This window comes from Crocodylus porosus, unplaced genomic scaffold, assembly GCF_001723895.1.
Source record: "Crocodylus porosus isolate Cpor-Errol unplaced genomic scaffold, CroPor_comp1, whole genome shotgun sequence".
Taxonomy (NCBI): domain Eukaryota; kingdom Metazoa; phylum Chordata; order Crocodylia; family Crocodylidae; genus Crocodylus; species Crocodylus porosus.
Window position 1 is genome coordinate 82846478 of NW_017728949.1, and position 12306 is coordinate 82858783.

Consider the following 12306-nt stretch of genomic DNA (forward strand, 5'->3'; position numbering starts at 1 on the left):
TCCAGACAGTGCAGGTGTAGTCCACCTCACAGGCCCCTGGCTGCCCCTGAGGTACTCCAAATGGAGTTGAGCCCCCACCCACACCAGCCCACGCCATGCTCCCACCCACCCTGGCCTGCAACTGCCAGACAGCACTGCCCTAGCCCCTGCCAACACACACAGTTTCCTGTCTGCAGCCACCTGGTCTTTATGCACTACAAATGAAAGGGACCTGGGGGTAATAATGCCAACTACTACTCAACTTCCTGTGCCTCCAGCAGCTCCTCCTTTTCTTGCCCCTGCTGCATCACTCTGGGCACCAGGCAGTGCAGGGAAGCCTTGGGGAGGGGGGTGCCAGGCACCACATGCCCAGCACGCTGTGGGGGAGGGGGAGGAGGGGAAGCTGAAGCTAGGCCACTCCTGGCCCAGTGCGTGGGGCTCCAGCTGTAGCTCCCAGCCACCTTCCACCCACTCGGCCACCTGCAAGTGGCTGCTCATCTCACCAGATGGGTGGAATAGGTGAAAGGCAGCCGGGGGCTAGAACTGGAGCCCCACACACTGGGACAGGAGCTGCCCAGCTTCAGCTTCCCCCATACCTGGCTAGGTATGTAGTGCCTGGCATGCACCCCCATGGCTTCCCCTCACTGCCTGCTGCCCAGAGTGGCACAGCAGGAGCAGAAGAAGGAAGAAGAGACACTGGAGGCAGGGTACCTGAGCAGTAATTGGGCAGCTGTAGTCTCACTGACAGCAGCCCTGCCTGAAAACTGTGTGCATGGCAATGGCGGGGTGGGGTCAGGTGAGTGGGAGCACAGCATGGGCTGCCTCAGGTGGGGCTCAGCCCCTTGCAGAGCCCCCTGGGCCAGATGCAATCAATTGGCAGGCACCTTCCCACAGGCTAGATCCAACCAGTTGATGGGCCAGATCCAGCCCATGGCCCTTATTTGCCCACCGCTAAGTTAGTCTATCAAAACTTAGTTATCCAAGTAATGATAGCATTGCAAATTTTTGTCATCGCACCACCACTCCACACACCAGCTGCAAAATAAGAATTATTTAGTCCTGAATCAGGCAGTAAATCATGAATTTTGGATCATGTCCTTCTCAGCCAAAAGCAAAAAAGGAACAAGAGGACCATCATAAAACTTCTGTTGCTTAACACTTCATACTTCCACCTATGGCTTTACTAGGAAAACTAATATACAGGCAATTGCAGTAAACAATCTGCCTTTTGGCAAAACATCCTCATGATACGTCAGTCATTGTTTAATAGTTTTTTAAAAATAAAGCTACTTCTGATATCTGCAGAGCATAAGCTTTTGATTTATTACCTATGACCTATTTATTTTTTGTTAAGCTTCACTACAAAGTAAATTAAAGGATGTACTCCCCAAACAATTTTCCAGTGAAACATCTTCCAATAATTAGATATGCAAGTACAGAATGAGTTAGCTACCTTTTCAATATAATCACACACTGCCTAGTTTAGGCACTCAATTAGATCTCTAATTATGTTGACTATGTACTTGCACCATTTACTAGCTGGTCACATCTTATATCTCCACAAACCTAGGCATTAAGCTCTGTATACCCATTTAAAATGAGTCAGAAGGGCTTTTTGCACTTCTGTTTAAATGCACAAAAGAGCTCTTTGGCTCTTAAACACTGCTATTTCAGTATGTTAAAGTCTACCTATTGCATAAGCAACAAGGTGTACAACTGTGAATTAAAGCACATAAGAACCATTATGAAAATTCTGTCCCATAGGTGGAGGGAGAAAAAAATTGGGGGGAGGGGCTGAGCACGCCCCCCCCCCGAAAAGTCTGGGGGGGGCGTGGAAAGGCCATGGAAGGATAGGGGAGAATGGGGCTGGGACTGGACAGGGAGCAGAGCAGAGCCGGGCCCAGGACTAGGGCCAGGGTCCACTGCGCCCATCCTTTCCCCTGTCCCCAGAGTCGTTGCCCAGTGCCAGCAGTCCGTGAATTTGCCGCCCCACACCACATGGGGGAGCCCAGAATGGGGCCAGTCTTGGCTGCACCACTGGGCCAGAGGGGACAGAGCCTGTGTTTGCAGGGGGGCTGAGCTCAATTAGCCCCCTCTTCCACCACCTATGTTCTGTCCTAACTTCTTAATGTGAAATATATGCATCTCAGGCATAAGGAGACATTTTTAGTAGTATTGTAACTCAAGATGTGTTGTCATGAAGTAGATTTGCAACTCAGGGTGTAACATACTGTACTAAAGCCATTTAATACAGACAAAATAGTTTTGCTTAGTAAAACAATTCCAGAATACTATAAAGCTAACATGCTGCATTTGTCTATCTCTAATTTTATATGAAATATGCTCATATGTTTACAAGTCACCTGACTACCTCCTAATGGCAAACTGGCCTATAAGAGTTTACTTTCTTTTTCCTATGCATCACCACCTATAATAATCTAAGATCAAACTGGATCCCTCATTATACCTGAGCAAATTTCAAACAATTTCTGCAGTGTGCAGTTCTGCTAAATGTTAAGATCCCATTTTTGCATACTCACTGCTGATGGTATTAACTTGCCATTACAACAATTGAAAACTATTAAGATTCAGAGAAACTCCAACCATACCTATTTCTCAGGCACACTCCCTGTGTCAGCTGCAGCAAGATGACTGCCACAGAGTCCATTATCCTGGTTTTGAACGAGTGAAGGTACTTACCTGCATTAAGGGCATTTTCTCATGTCTACATCGGTGAAACTGTGCAACATGACTGTGCTAAAGAACAATATTAGTACAGCCAGGATTTAGGGCCTACAAGTCCAGTAAAATCCAATGAAAGATCATTCTTTCACTTGGACCCAAATATTCATGTTGTCTGAAAAATGTTAATTCGTAAGAAAGCTGTCAGAGGAGACTAGAAACCAAATAACCTTGGCACTTGCACAACTGCATCTAGTCTGAATTCTCCCAAATGTTTAGGGCAAAGGTCTCTGGCTAAACTCATGAAAATTACCATTACTGCTAACAGCAATAGGAAGCGAGATATTCCACCAATACCAGTCCAGATGTGTTAGACGGACACAAGTGCTTCTGCTGCCCATCTACAGTTATAGTATAAAATTTGTTCCATTTTTCAATTCCCTGCATATTTTATGAAATCATAATAAAAGTATTTTGCTTCATTAAGTTATAGATTCTACCTATGTAGTGAAGTTGCTAACTAAAATTATTACAAGTATCTATCAGCAAATATCAACTGAAAATGAGTATTACTGTTATACATAGGTTTAATGTGTAGTACAACTAGTATACAACTACACTACATTTTGCATTCATCACCATTTCTGGCTTTTACACCTGTACCTCCAGAAAGGTAATATATCTCACCCAGTGCAGTAAATGCCCAGATGGAAAATATATAGAAGAAACCAAACAACAACTGTGTACCAGAATGAATGCACACTGAAAATGTATCAAAGACAAAAATACCCAATTACCTGTGGGGGCAGACTTTTCACAAGACAACCACTCCAATCTCCAGTCTCTCGGTTCTAATCCTCAAAGGGATCTTACAAAACAGCTTTCATAGAGGAGTCTGTAAACTTAACTTCATATATCTACTGGATACAAAAAATCATGGACTATATATAGAATGATGGATTTATGACATATTACTACCGACCTGCCATCTGCTCACCCCAGGAAACTTGTCTGCATTTTACCAGCTACATTCTTCCCTCTTCCCCCACCACTCCCACCTATCTCACACCAATCGTCTCCCAGGACCTCAGATCCTCGCTGCCACATTTGCGTTTTCACAGACCTGCATTTTGCATGCTGGCTTCCATTCCACCCAAGAGAGCACACAGAAAACAACAAACTCTCCCTGTGCCTGAAGAAGAGCATTTGTACCCAAAAGCTCACAAAGAACAATTTTTCCAGCTATTTAGTTGGTCTAATAAAAGATAACACATTTCCCCAAAGAACTTTGTCTGCCCCGTCCTTAGACCAACATGGCTTCAACCAATAAACCTGAAAATCAGCATTCCCGGTTCTTACAGCTGCACCTCCATAAATTTAATACATCTCATCCAGTGCACCAAATGCCCTGATGGAAAATACATAGGAGAGACCAAACAACAACTGCGCACCAGAATGAATGCACACCGGAAATCTATCCAAGACAGGAATACCCAGTTACCTGCGGGGGCACATTTCTCACCAGAAGACCACTCTCTCTCTAATCTCAGTTCTAATCCTCAAAGGAAAATTACAAAACACTTCTCAGAGACAAACCTATGAACTCCACTTCATCAACCTCCTGGATACTAAAATTCATGGACTGAATATAGACTTGGATTTATGATGCATTATGACCTGCCTGACACCTGACTCCCCAGGTACTGCTACATTCATCCCTTTTCTTCCCCCCTCCCAGCCTCTCTCTCACCCACTGACTCCTCAGTTTACATCTTCACTGACTGCCTATCTCGCATGCAGACCAGCCTCTGGCTTCTTTATTATTCATTCCATCCAGAAAGAGCACAGACCAACTACAGACACTGCCTCGGCCTGACGAAGGGTTTTTAAACCCAAAAGCTTCCTTAATTTTTTTTTTCCAACTATTTAAATTGGTCTAGTAAAAGATATCAGATTCACCCAAAGTACCTTGGTTGAAATCTTACTTGGCATTTTGTACTGTGTCATAAGCACAGGTACATAATTTCTGTTTCATTTCACCTGCGTAATTACCATGACAGTATCTAGTGCATTGGATCACATACATCACATTTCTGGAAAGGCATATGGATTTTAATGGGTTCATTGTGGAGGGAGTAGGAGTGATTCCTGTGACTGTAGCATTGAAGATGTGTTGACGGGTTTAAGCATCTATTGTTAAGGCAAGGCTGTGTCCCATTTGATGTCAGTTACATAGTGGGGAGTTTGCTTCTGAAGATGAATTGGGCAAGGTTAGAGGGTTGTTTGAAAGCCAGGAACAGAAGGCCTGGGAATATCTCTCTCAAGGTTTGATCTTTGTTGAGTGAAGGTTGTAATTCTTCTAACTGGTCCCAGTGTGGGCAATAGGTGGCCACCAGAGGTGTATGGTCTGTGGGGGGAGGCAGGGATTTGTATCGTAGTAAATTACTGTGGGGCATTTGGGTAGCTCTTCCAAAGATACAAGTCTATTCCTCTACTGGAATGTCATTATTGCATAAAGGCAGGTTTTAGGCTGGCCAGGCAGGTCTTGTAAATATTCTCCTCGGAGCACATGTGGTGATATCTGAGGGCCTGAAAAAAGACTACAGCTTTTTGGTGTGCTTGGGACAATTGCTGGTTTTGGAGACTTAAGTATGGAAATCATTTTCTTATCAGCTCCAGGGTGACACATCTCCTTACGTTACTAGGAAAGACAATCCTTTCCAAACTTCCTGGCTCCCTCCCCTCCTGATTTTTATGCAGAGCCCTTACAATGATCTTTCTTTCTGTAACCCAGGTACACCCAAGGGTGTGCCCTATTTTCAATCAGATGGGATAGGTAGGTAGGAGGGGGTGCTGTGAGGGGGATGCCAGAATTTCAAAGAGATCCCTCTTTCCTCTGTAGAATTACCCCAATCCTAAAGTTCTTAACTATATACAATTTACTGAGTTATCAACCTATACATATAAAACTCTTCAAGATAGATATAATTACAGATATAGATACAAATATACATATAAAGGTCTGTTAGCTGGAGGAAGTCGGCCCTAGGGAGGGCATTCGGGTAAGTACCCATGCCTCAGGGCCAGAAGAGGGGTGGATCCCAGGACAGTCAATCCAGCAAGTTTATATGACAAGTGGGTTAGCTAATAAAGACATCCTTACAGAGCCCATTACACAGAATTAATACACCCAACTATTTATAACACCAACAATAACAATAGATACTGAATAGGAAATGTAACTATTAGATATTAGATGCACCCTATCTGAGTTCCAACCACTTGGTCCCTGAAATGGGATAAGGTCTTTTTCCCCCAGGCTCACTCCCCCCAGAGTCCCTTGCCCAGGAGCACCTTCCCCGTGGGACCTGGGTTCCCAGTAACTCCCGGTCCTTCCTCTGGGTGCTGTTGATCTGGCCTCTGGGTCCTCAGACCATCTCAGGCTTCCTGGAGCGATTGGCCTTGAGTTGAGTGTTCTTCCCTCTAGGCCCTGGGCCCCGCATTGAGCACCCAAGGAACTCCTATGGGAGCCTTCACTGGCTCCAGGTCACCAGCCTCACACCAGGGGTCTTTCCCCTTCCCGGGCCCTGTTCTGGGCACAGGGACTCTTTTAGTTTATTGCTGAGCCACACTGTGGGGCTCTGGTTATCCAGCCTAGAACCTGGACTAACTTGAGCATCCTCGAGCTGCTCCCAGGACCAACTCTCCGTGCACTGACCAGCACACCATGTGGGGCCCAAGCAGACTTGAGCTGCTCCCACGGCCGGCTCTCCATGCGCCAAGCCACACAACATCAAGGCTCAGGCAGGGTCCAAATGATGGTCTTCTCTGGAGCTCCTCTCTCCTCACCATCCCTTGCTGTATCTGCCCAGTATGCTGAACACACTGGGTTTTTATTTACACCGGAGTCCCCGCCCCTGAAGTCTGTTGGACTTGCAAAGCGCAGCCTTAAATCAGGTCCAGGGGCTCCTTGCATCCCCCGCCTCCAACCAGGAACAGGGCAAGCCCCTTCCAGCTGTTATCTGATTGGTGGAAATGTTCCACCAATCCAAAGTGTCCTTCTCCAAGCCAGGCTGGCCAGGCAAAAGCAGCGAGCCCACCACACTTCACTTTGGTGCAAACTTCTGAAGCATCATCCACTTACACTTATAGTTGCAGTGTGACAGATCCCATCTCAAGGCAGAAGATAATTTGCAGTGTGCCTCTCCCCCCACCCCAAAAAAAAAGAAGAAGGGGGAAATGTATATCTAGGTGAGATAAGCTACTTTCCAGAATATGGCCTTAAGCCAGCACCAACCTGAAGAAAATAGGCCTCTATAAACAAGGAAGAAAAAGGAGATAAAGATGATGAAGGCTGGACTGAGAAAGACCAAGAGGGTTGAAAAAGTATACCCTCATATAACTTGTCAATGATATCCCCATATAACTTCATGTAAAAGTTCTGAAGTACTCTCTCCACCCTTCCTCAAGCCTGTCCACAATACTTCCTGCAAAGTCATCACATACACCATATCCAACACTGCACTGGCTTCCTCTTACCTTGTTAGATTCCATGCTCCCTTAGAAGATCCCACCTATGCCTCTGATCTAATTCCCTTTAAACCCTCAACCTGCTCCTCACATCGCTCCTACTCTACCTATTTTAATTGTTCTTCTCTCTGGTCTCACATTTCCAATTTTTACCCTTCTCTTATGTAACTCTCTGGGTGCATCTACATGTGTGCCTTACTGCTTAGTTTACTCTGGCTCAAATTGAGTTCATTCAGTCACATTAACTGCATGTGTAGACACACCCTCTAAAACTCTGCATCTTCAACCCCCATCTTTTTCCAGGAATCCTTCCTCTGCTGGTCTCATCAAAAATCCCTCTACTTTCCTCAAACCAATGTCCTACAGGTCACTATGACAAATCCTAAAAAGGCTCGCAGGACAAAAAGTGCTAACAGTTTGTCCTGGGACATCAAGAAGTGTATCTGAACAGCTGTTCTGGGATTGCATCATTGAATCAATGGCAAAAAAGCAGCAGTGCATGCAGACACTCACTAAACCCCAACTGAAAGGGCGATATGTCTACATGTCAATCCTGGGATTTTTCTGTTCCAGGAAGAAACTTTTCCCAGGATAAATACAATGGTTCCTAGCCTAGGTTATAACATCTTCAAAGGAGCTATCCTAATTCTCTCTGTAGAGTACTACATAACATCATAACACATAGACCTACTATACAAGACTTATCAATACAGACAGTAAACAAATTAACAACCAAATGCTACATGTCTTAAAGGTAGTGTATTGGATGATTTATTGGAAATATATTAATTAAAAATGAAGGGTAGAAGCATAGTCTATATCTGTAAATAAAATCTAACGTTAGAATGGAAAAAACCCAGCAATGAATCCTGTTCTCTCAATTACACAACTTTGAGTCATAACTTTGAGTCTGCCAGACACAAATGTGGCACCAAACATATGTTATCGTGTTCCAGGAAAAGTAAATCCTTTCCTCAGACTTGCATCTGTAATTGGAACCAGGAATCTTACACTTACTGGGCAAGGCAATGATACCAATGTAATACTGACCATAAAGCTGCTACACAGTCCGCTGCTACACTTGTTTGCAGAATTTAAAAGTTCAAGACACACTTACAAACTTGCTAAAAGTACAGATGGAGATGATGTCTCATAAAGCCTTTGTCCCAAATAACACAGAGTGATGAACCTGAACTGTAAAAATAGTTATACTGTGCACTCTTTGTTTGGCTCTACCTTTCCCCTTCTGAACCTAATATTAACAAGCAACTAAGAAAAAATTTCTACCATGTAAACATTCTAATATGAGCTCTGTTGCAGAGCACTCAGGTGCCCTGTGCCTGAGAGCACAAAACAGCTTGGGAGAGACCCCTAGTGGCAAGAAGGGGGAGTCTCAGCTGCCAGTCACCAGGGCAGCCAGAGTCACAGGTGCTGGTTGCTAGAGCAACTGGTGGAGCCAGCTGACAGGAAGGGGCAGGGCTTGGCCCTTCTTAAGCGCCAGGCATGAGGCCAGGGGGGCAGTTCCCCTCTGGCGGCCAAGGGAGGGGGAGCTCGGCCAGTCCAAACAGAGGGGAGAAGCCCGACTGCATGAGCATCCCCTGATCGCTGCCACGGGTTGGAGTATTTCTCAGTAGGGATTGAATGTTTTTTGGCCAGACGGTTTAGTTTTTTATGTTATAGCCGGGGGCTTTGTGTTTTTGTGTTCGCTGCTTTTGACCGGAGGACCAGGTGAGGCTCTTAGGGGTTGGAGGAGGCCTCATAGGGATTCCATAGTAATGTGGGGATCCTGGCGCCAGAGATGGCGCAGCATTTGGGGTGGACTGGCCCCAGCCCCAGAGCAAGGGGGGAGCAGCAAGAAGCCCCAAGGAGAGGGCCAAGTCAAAACAGGGCCCAGGTCAAAAACTATGTCAGTACCATCTGCGAGGCTTGGGCTGCAGTGTAGGGGTGGAAAAGGAGCCACAGATGGCGCCCCTGGCGCCAGGGTGCATAAAGTGTGCAGCCTCCCGCTAATTACATCAGTCAATTAATCAATTAAGATCAAGGCATGGCAGGCAAGTAAGTAGGCGGTTGGCCCATAACAGGAGGGTGGAGTCACCAGTAAAAAGGCTCCGGTAGAGATACTCCTGTCACAAGCTCTAATTTCCCAGCCACCTTTATCAAATGACAGTTCACAGGACTCTTATAAACAACTAGTCAAAATTAAAAGAAAGGGTAACACTCATGACTTGTAACAAACAAATGCTGGGATTAAGCATTATGCAGCCATTGCACTGATCTGTAGCCCACAGATGACACAGGAGCTTCAGACAAACAATTAACTACCCAGATAGTGAGTGTCTAGTTTTCTTTCTTCTTAGAGTGATATTCTCAAACTTTTCTACCCTGTTTTCTATCTTAGACATTTAATCAAGACTGTCATATAAATGTTGGTACATCCAGTTTAGACTGCAAAAGCCTTTCGGCAGGAATTATTGTTCTATTATTCACTAATAAAGAACCATATACTGTCAAGTAATGTCTTTAAGTTCTTTTCATTCAGCAACATACACAGATCTCTAAGACTAATCTCATTAACAGCCAAAATTTATGTCTGTGTTACTGCCCAGTATAAAGTAACAATACTTACAAGGCCCTGGTACGCTGTGTACAACTGTGTAAAAGGTCTAGATTTAAATATCAATAAATCAGTTAGAATTCTGAATTAAGATACACTAGCATAGAAAGATATGTATGTTTGGCAATGCAATTTGCTTCCTTCAGCCAGCATTCTGACCTGGTAGACATCTATACTTCTCTTTGGCTGCCATTAGAATCACATATGAATGTCTGAAGGTAGAAGTTAATTCAAATCCCTCTGTGGCCCCCCCCCCCAGTAGTAATTACTGATTAGAATTTTCTTTGCGGTTTGGAATATTATTGAAATACTGTAAAATTTATGTTTTACATCTGTTCTTTACAACTTGCATTTAGTTGCATTTTGTCACACCAGGGCTTATTAAGCTTTCAACAATTGCTACATATCTTTCCTTCTGTCAAGATTATTCAAGGAAAACCTAACAGTAAGATGCTGTTTACCTGCTGGCAGATGGAGAGTTATGTTGTTGCAAAAGTCAGTGTAGCAGCACTCTGTTTTTGTTACATTTTTAGAACTATGGCAGAACACTTGAGCATTCAATTCTGGAAGAGATACACATGACTTTATCACTTCTTCTTTGCCGTTAGTCAGCATGACTGAAGTCCAACATGCTCCTTCAGTTTGGCAGGTGAAGTTTGTATGCTCACACAACTGGCATACACACTTTAGACCTGAAAAATATTGTAAAAAAGTATTTAATGAAAAATGCCCAGGAAGGAAATGGTTTTCTGCTCAGGTAAGCAAACTTGGATTTATTGAATCTAGTCTCAATTCTACCAAAGATTAATTAAACTTCCTGCATTTGTATAGTACATGCTTAACTCGACATGTATGCTTAAGTTCATCCATTTCAGCCGGCTATTTAGGGATGTGCCTGATTTCAAGTATGTGAGAAGTCTAGTTAATATGCTTTAATGATTTCCTGAATCATAGCTACTGCATTTCTGTACTATAATGCACCCATCTGTATAATTATAAAACACACTTACATTGCCAAGGTATTGGCAGGTTTAAATCAAGTATCTATCACAAAGCATGTTTAAGGTGCTCAGATGGGAAATTTTATACTTTAATACAAAACATTTTAAGTTATATTACCATATGCTTTTTTCCTACATAAACCAAATATAAACTAGGAACTACTATGAAAAAAGATGAATCTTGACTGTTCCTCAGGGATCTTACAGAAATAGTTTCTGCCACCTAAATAGTCATTTGTGTGCTATAAGCTTAATTTTTAAGATTTCCATTTCTGTAATTATTTAAATCAAAATATGCAATCTAAGGGAATTAAGTTTAATAGGTAAAGACTACATTTCACAGGCACTGTTGAAAAGAAGTGCCATGGCCATTTTTCAGTTCATGCTATCAAAATAAAATGAAGAACAAGTATTAATGTTGGTCTTCCCAGCAGAAGGAAATAATTTCTGACTTTTCTGCCATGTCTGTCCAATCTATGGTGATATTATAATACTCACTATACTGTATCATTTCTGAAGAGAACCTTATCTCAGCGCATCCAGCATGTTTTTAGAGAATATCTTTAAAAGTTCACCCTCACCCATCCTCATTATCTTTGAAAAGTTATATAAAAGTCTATGATAGGGGTCAGGGTTTTCAAGATGGTCCAGGAATTCAGAACCCTAAACCCACATGATGTATCACTATCTTTAGTGGGGCTCCGTGAGGGCACAGGGAAGCTCCCAACAGCCTCCAGGAACAGGACTGAGTCAAGACATAGCTGGACTCCTGATTTTAATTAAGACATAGCCTACCACAAGGTATGCAAAGTGAAGTTCTGTTACTATGAGCTAAAGCAGAACTGAGGGATTATTTTAAGAAATTTTATTTTAGCGGTAATCTTTGAAAAATATTCACTGACACAGTAATCCACATCTGTTTTGTAGGGATAAAAAAATGCAGCAAATATTTAAGTATGAGTATCAAATGGGCCAAAGTTGATACAAATTAAAATATCTTAAGTACCACTGCTACATAATACAAAACGTGTCACATTTAAGTCTTGCAAAATAATAAGCACATAATTAATTGAACATTGCTGTTATTTATCATGTTTCTTACCACAGTGCCTACGAGCAAACCGAGAATGAGGTCCCATTACAGTAGGCATTGTACAAACACGGAGTACAAAACCACCCTGCCCCAAAGTCCTTGCATTCCAAATAGATAAGACAAAGGGCATGGGAAAGAGAGAGGGCACATAAGCAGAACAGGCAATGGTATTGTTTCCCATTACTAACCTGACTCTCATAGCTAATCTACAGAGCATGTGAAATTTCACACATCACAAATGAATATACATTTTTAAATTAATTTTTAGCTACAATTTTGACATTCGAGTTTAAAAATTCAAATATTTGTGGAAACGCACACATGCCACAGGTTTTCATTTTAAAAAGTATTTACAAAAATATTGTAATAGCATTAATTGAGCTCTGCTACTTATTTTATACCTATAT

At 43.1% G+C, this 12306-nt stretch overlaps 1 protein-coding gene across 1 annotated transcript in view; it reads right to left on the bottom strand.

The window, feature by feature from the left end:
* Nucleotides 1–10495, bottom strand: part of ACVR1C (activin A receptor type 1C) — a 59808-nt gene extending 49313 nt beyond the window's left edge. Inside the window, exon 1 of the mRNA XM_019554685.1 lies at nt 10267–10495. Within this exon, the coding sequence (XP_019410230.1) occupies nt 10267–10420 (154 nt within the window). The 5' untranslated portion in view covers nt 10421–10495. The remainder of the gene's footprint in view (nt 1–10266) is intronic.
* Nucleotides 10496–12306: the final 1811 nt, after the last annotated feature.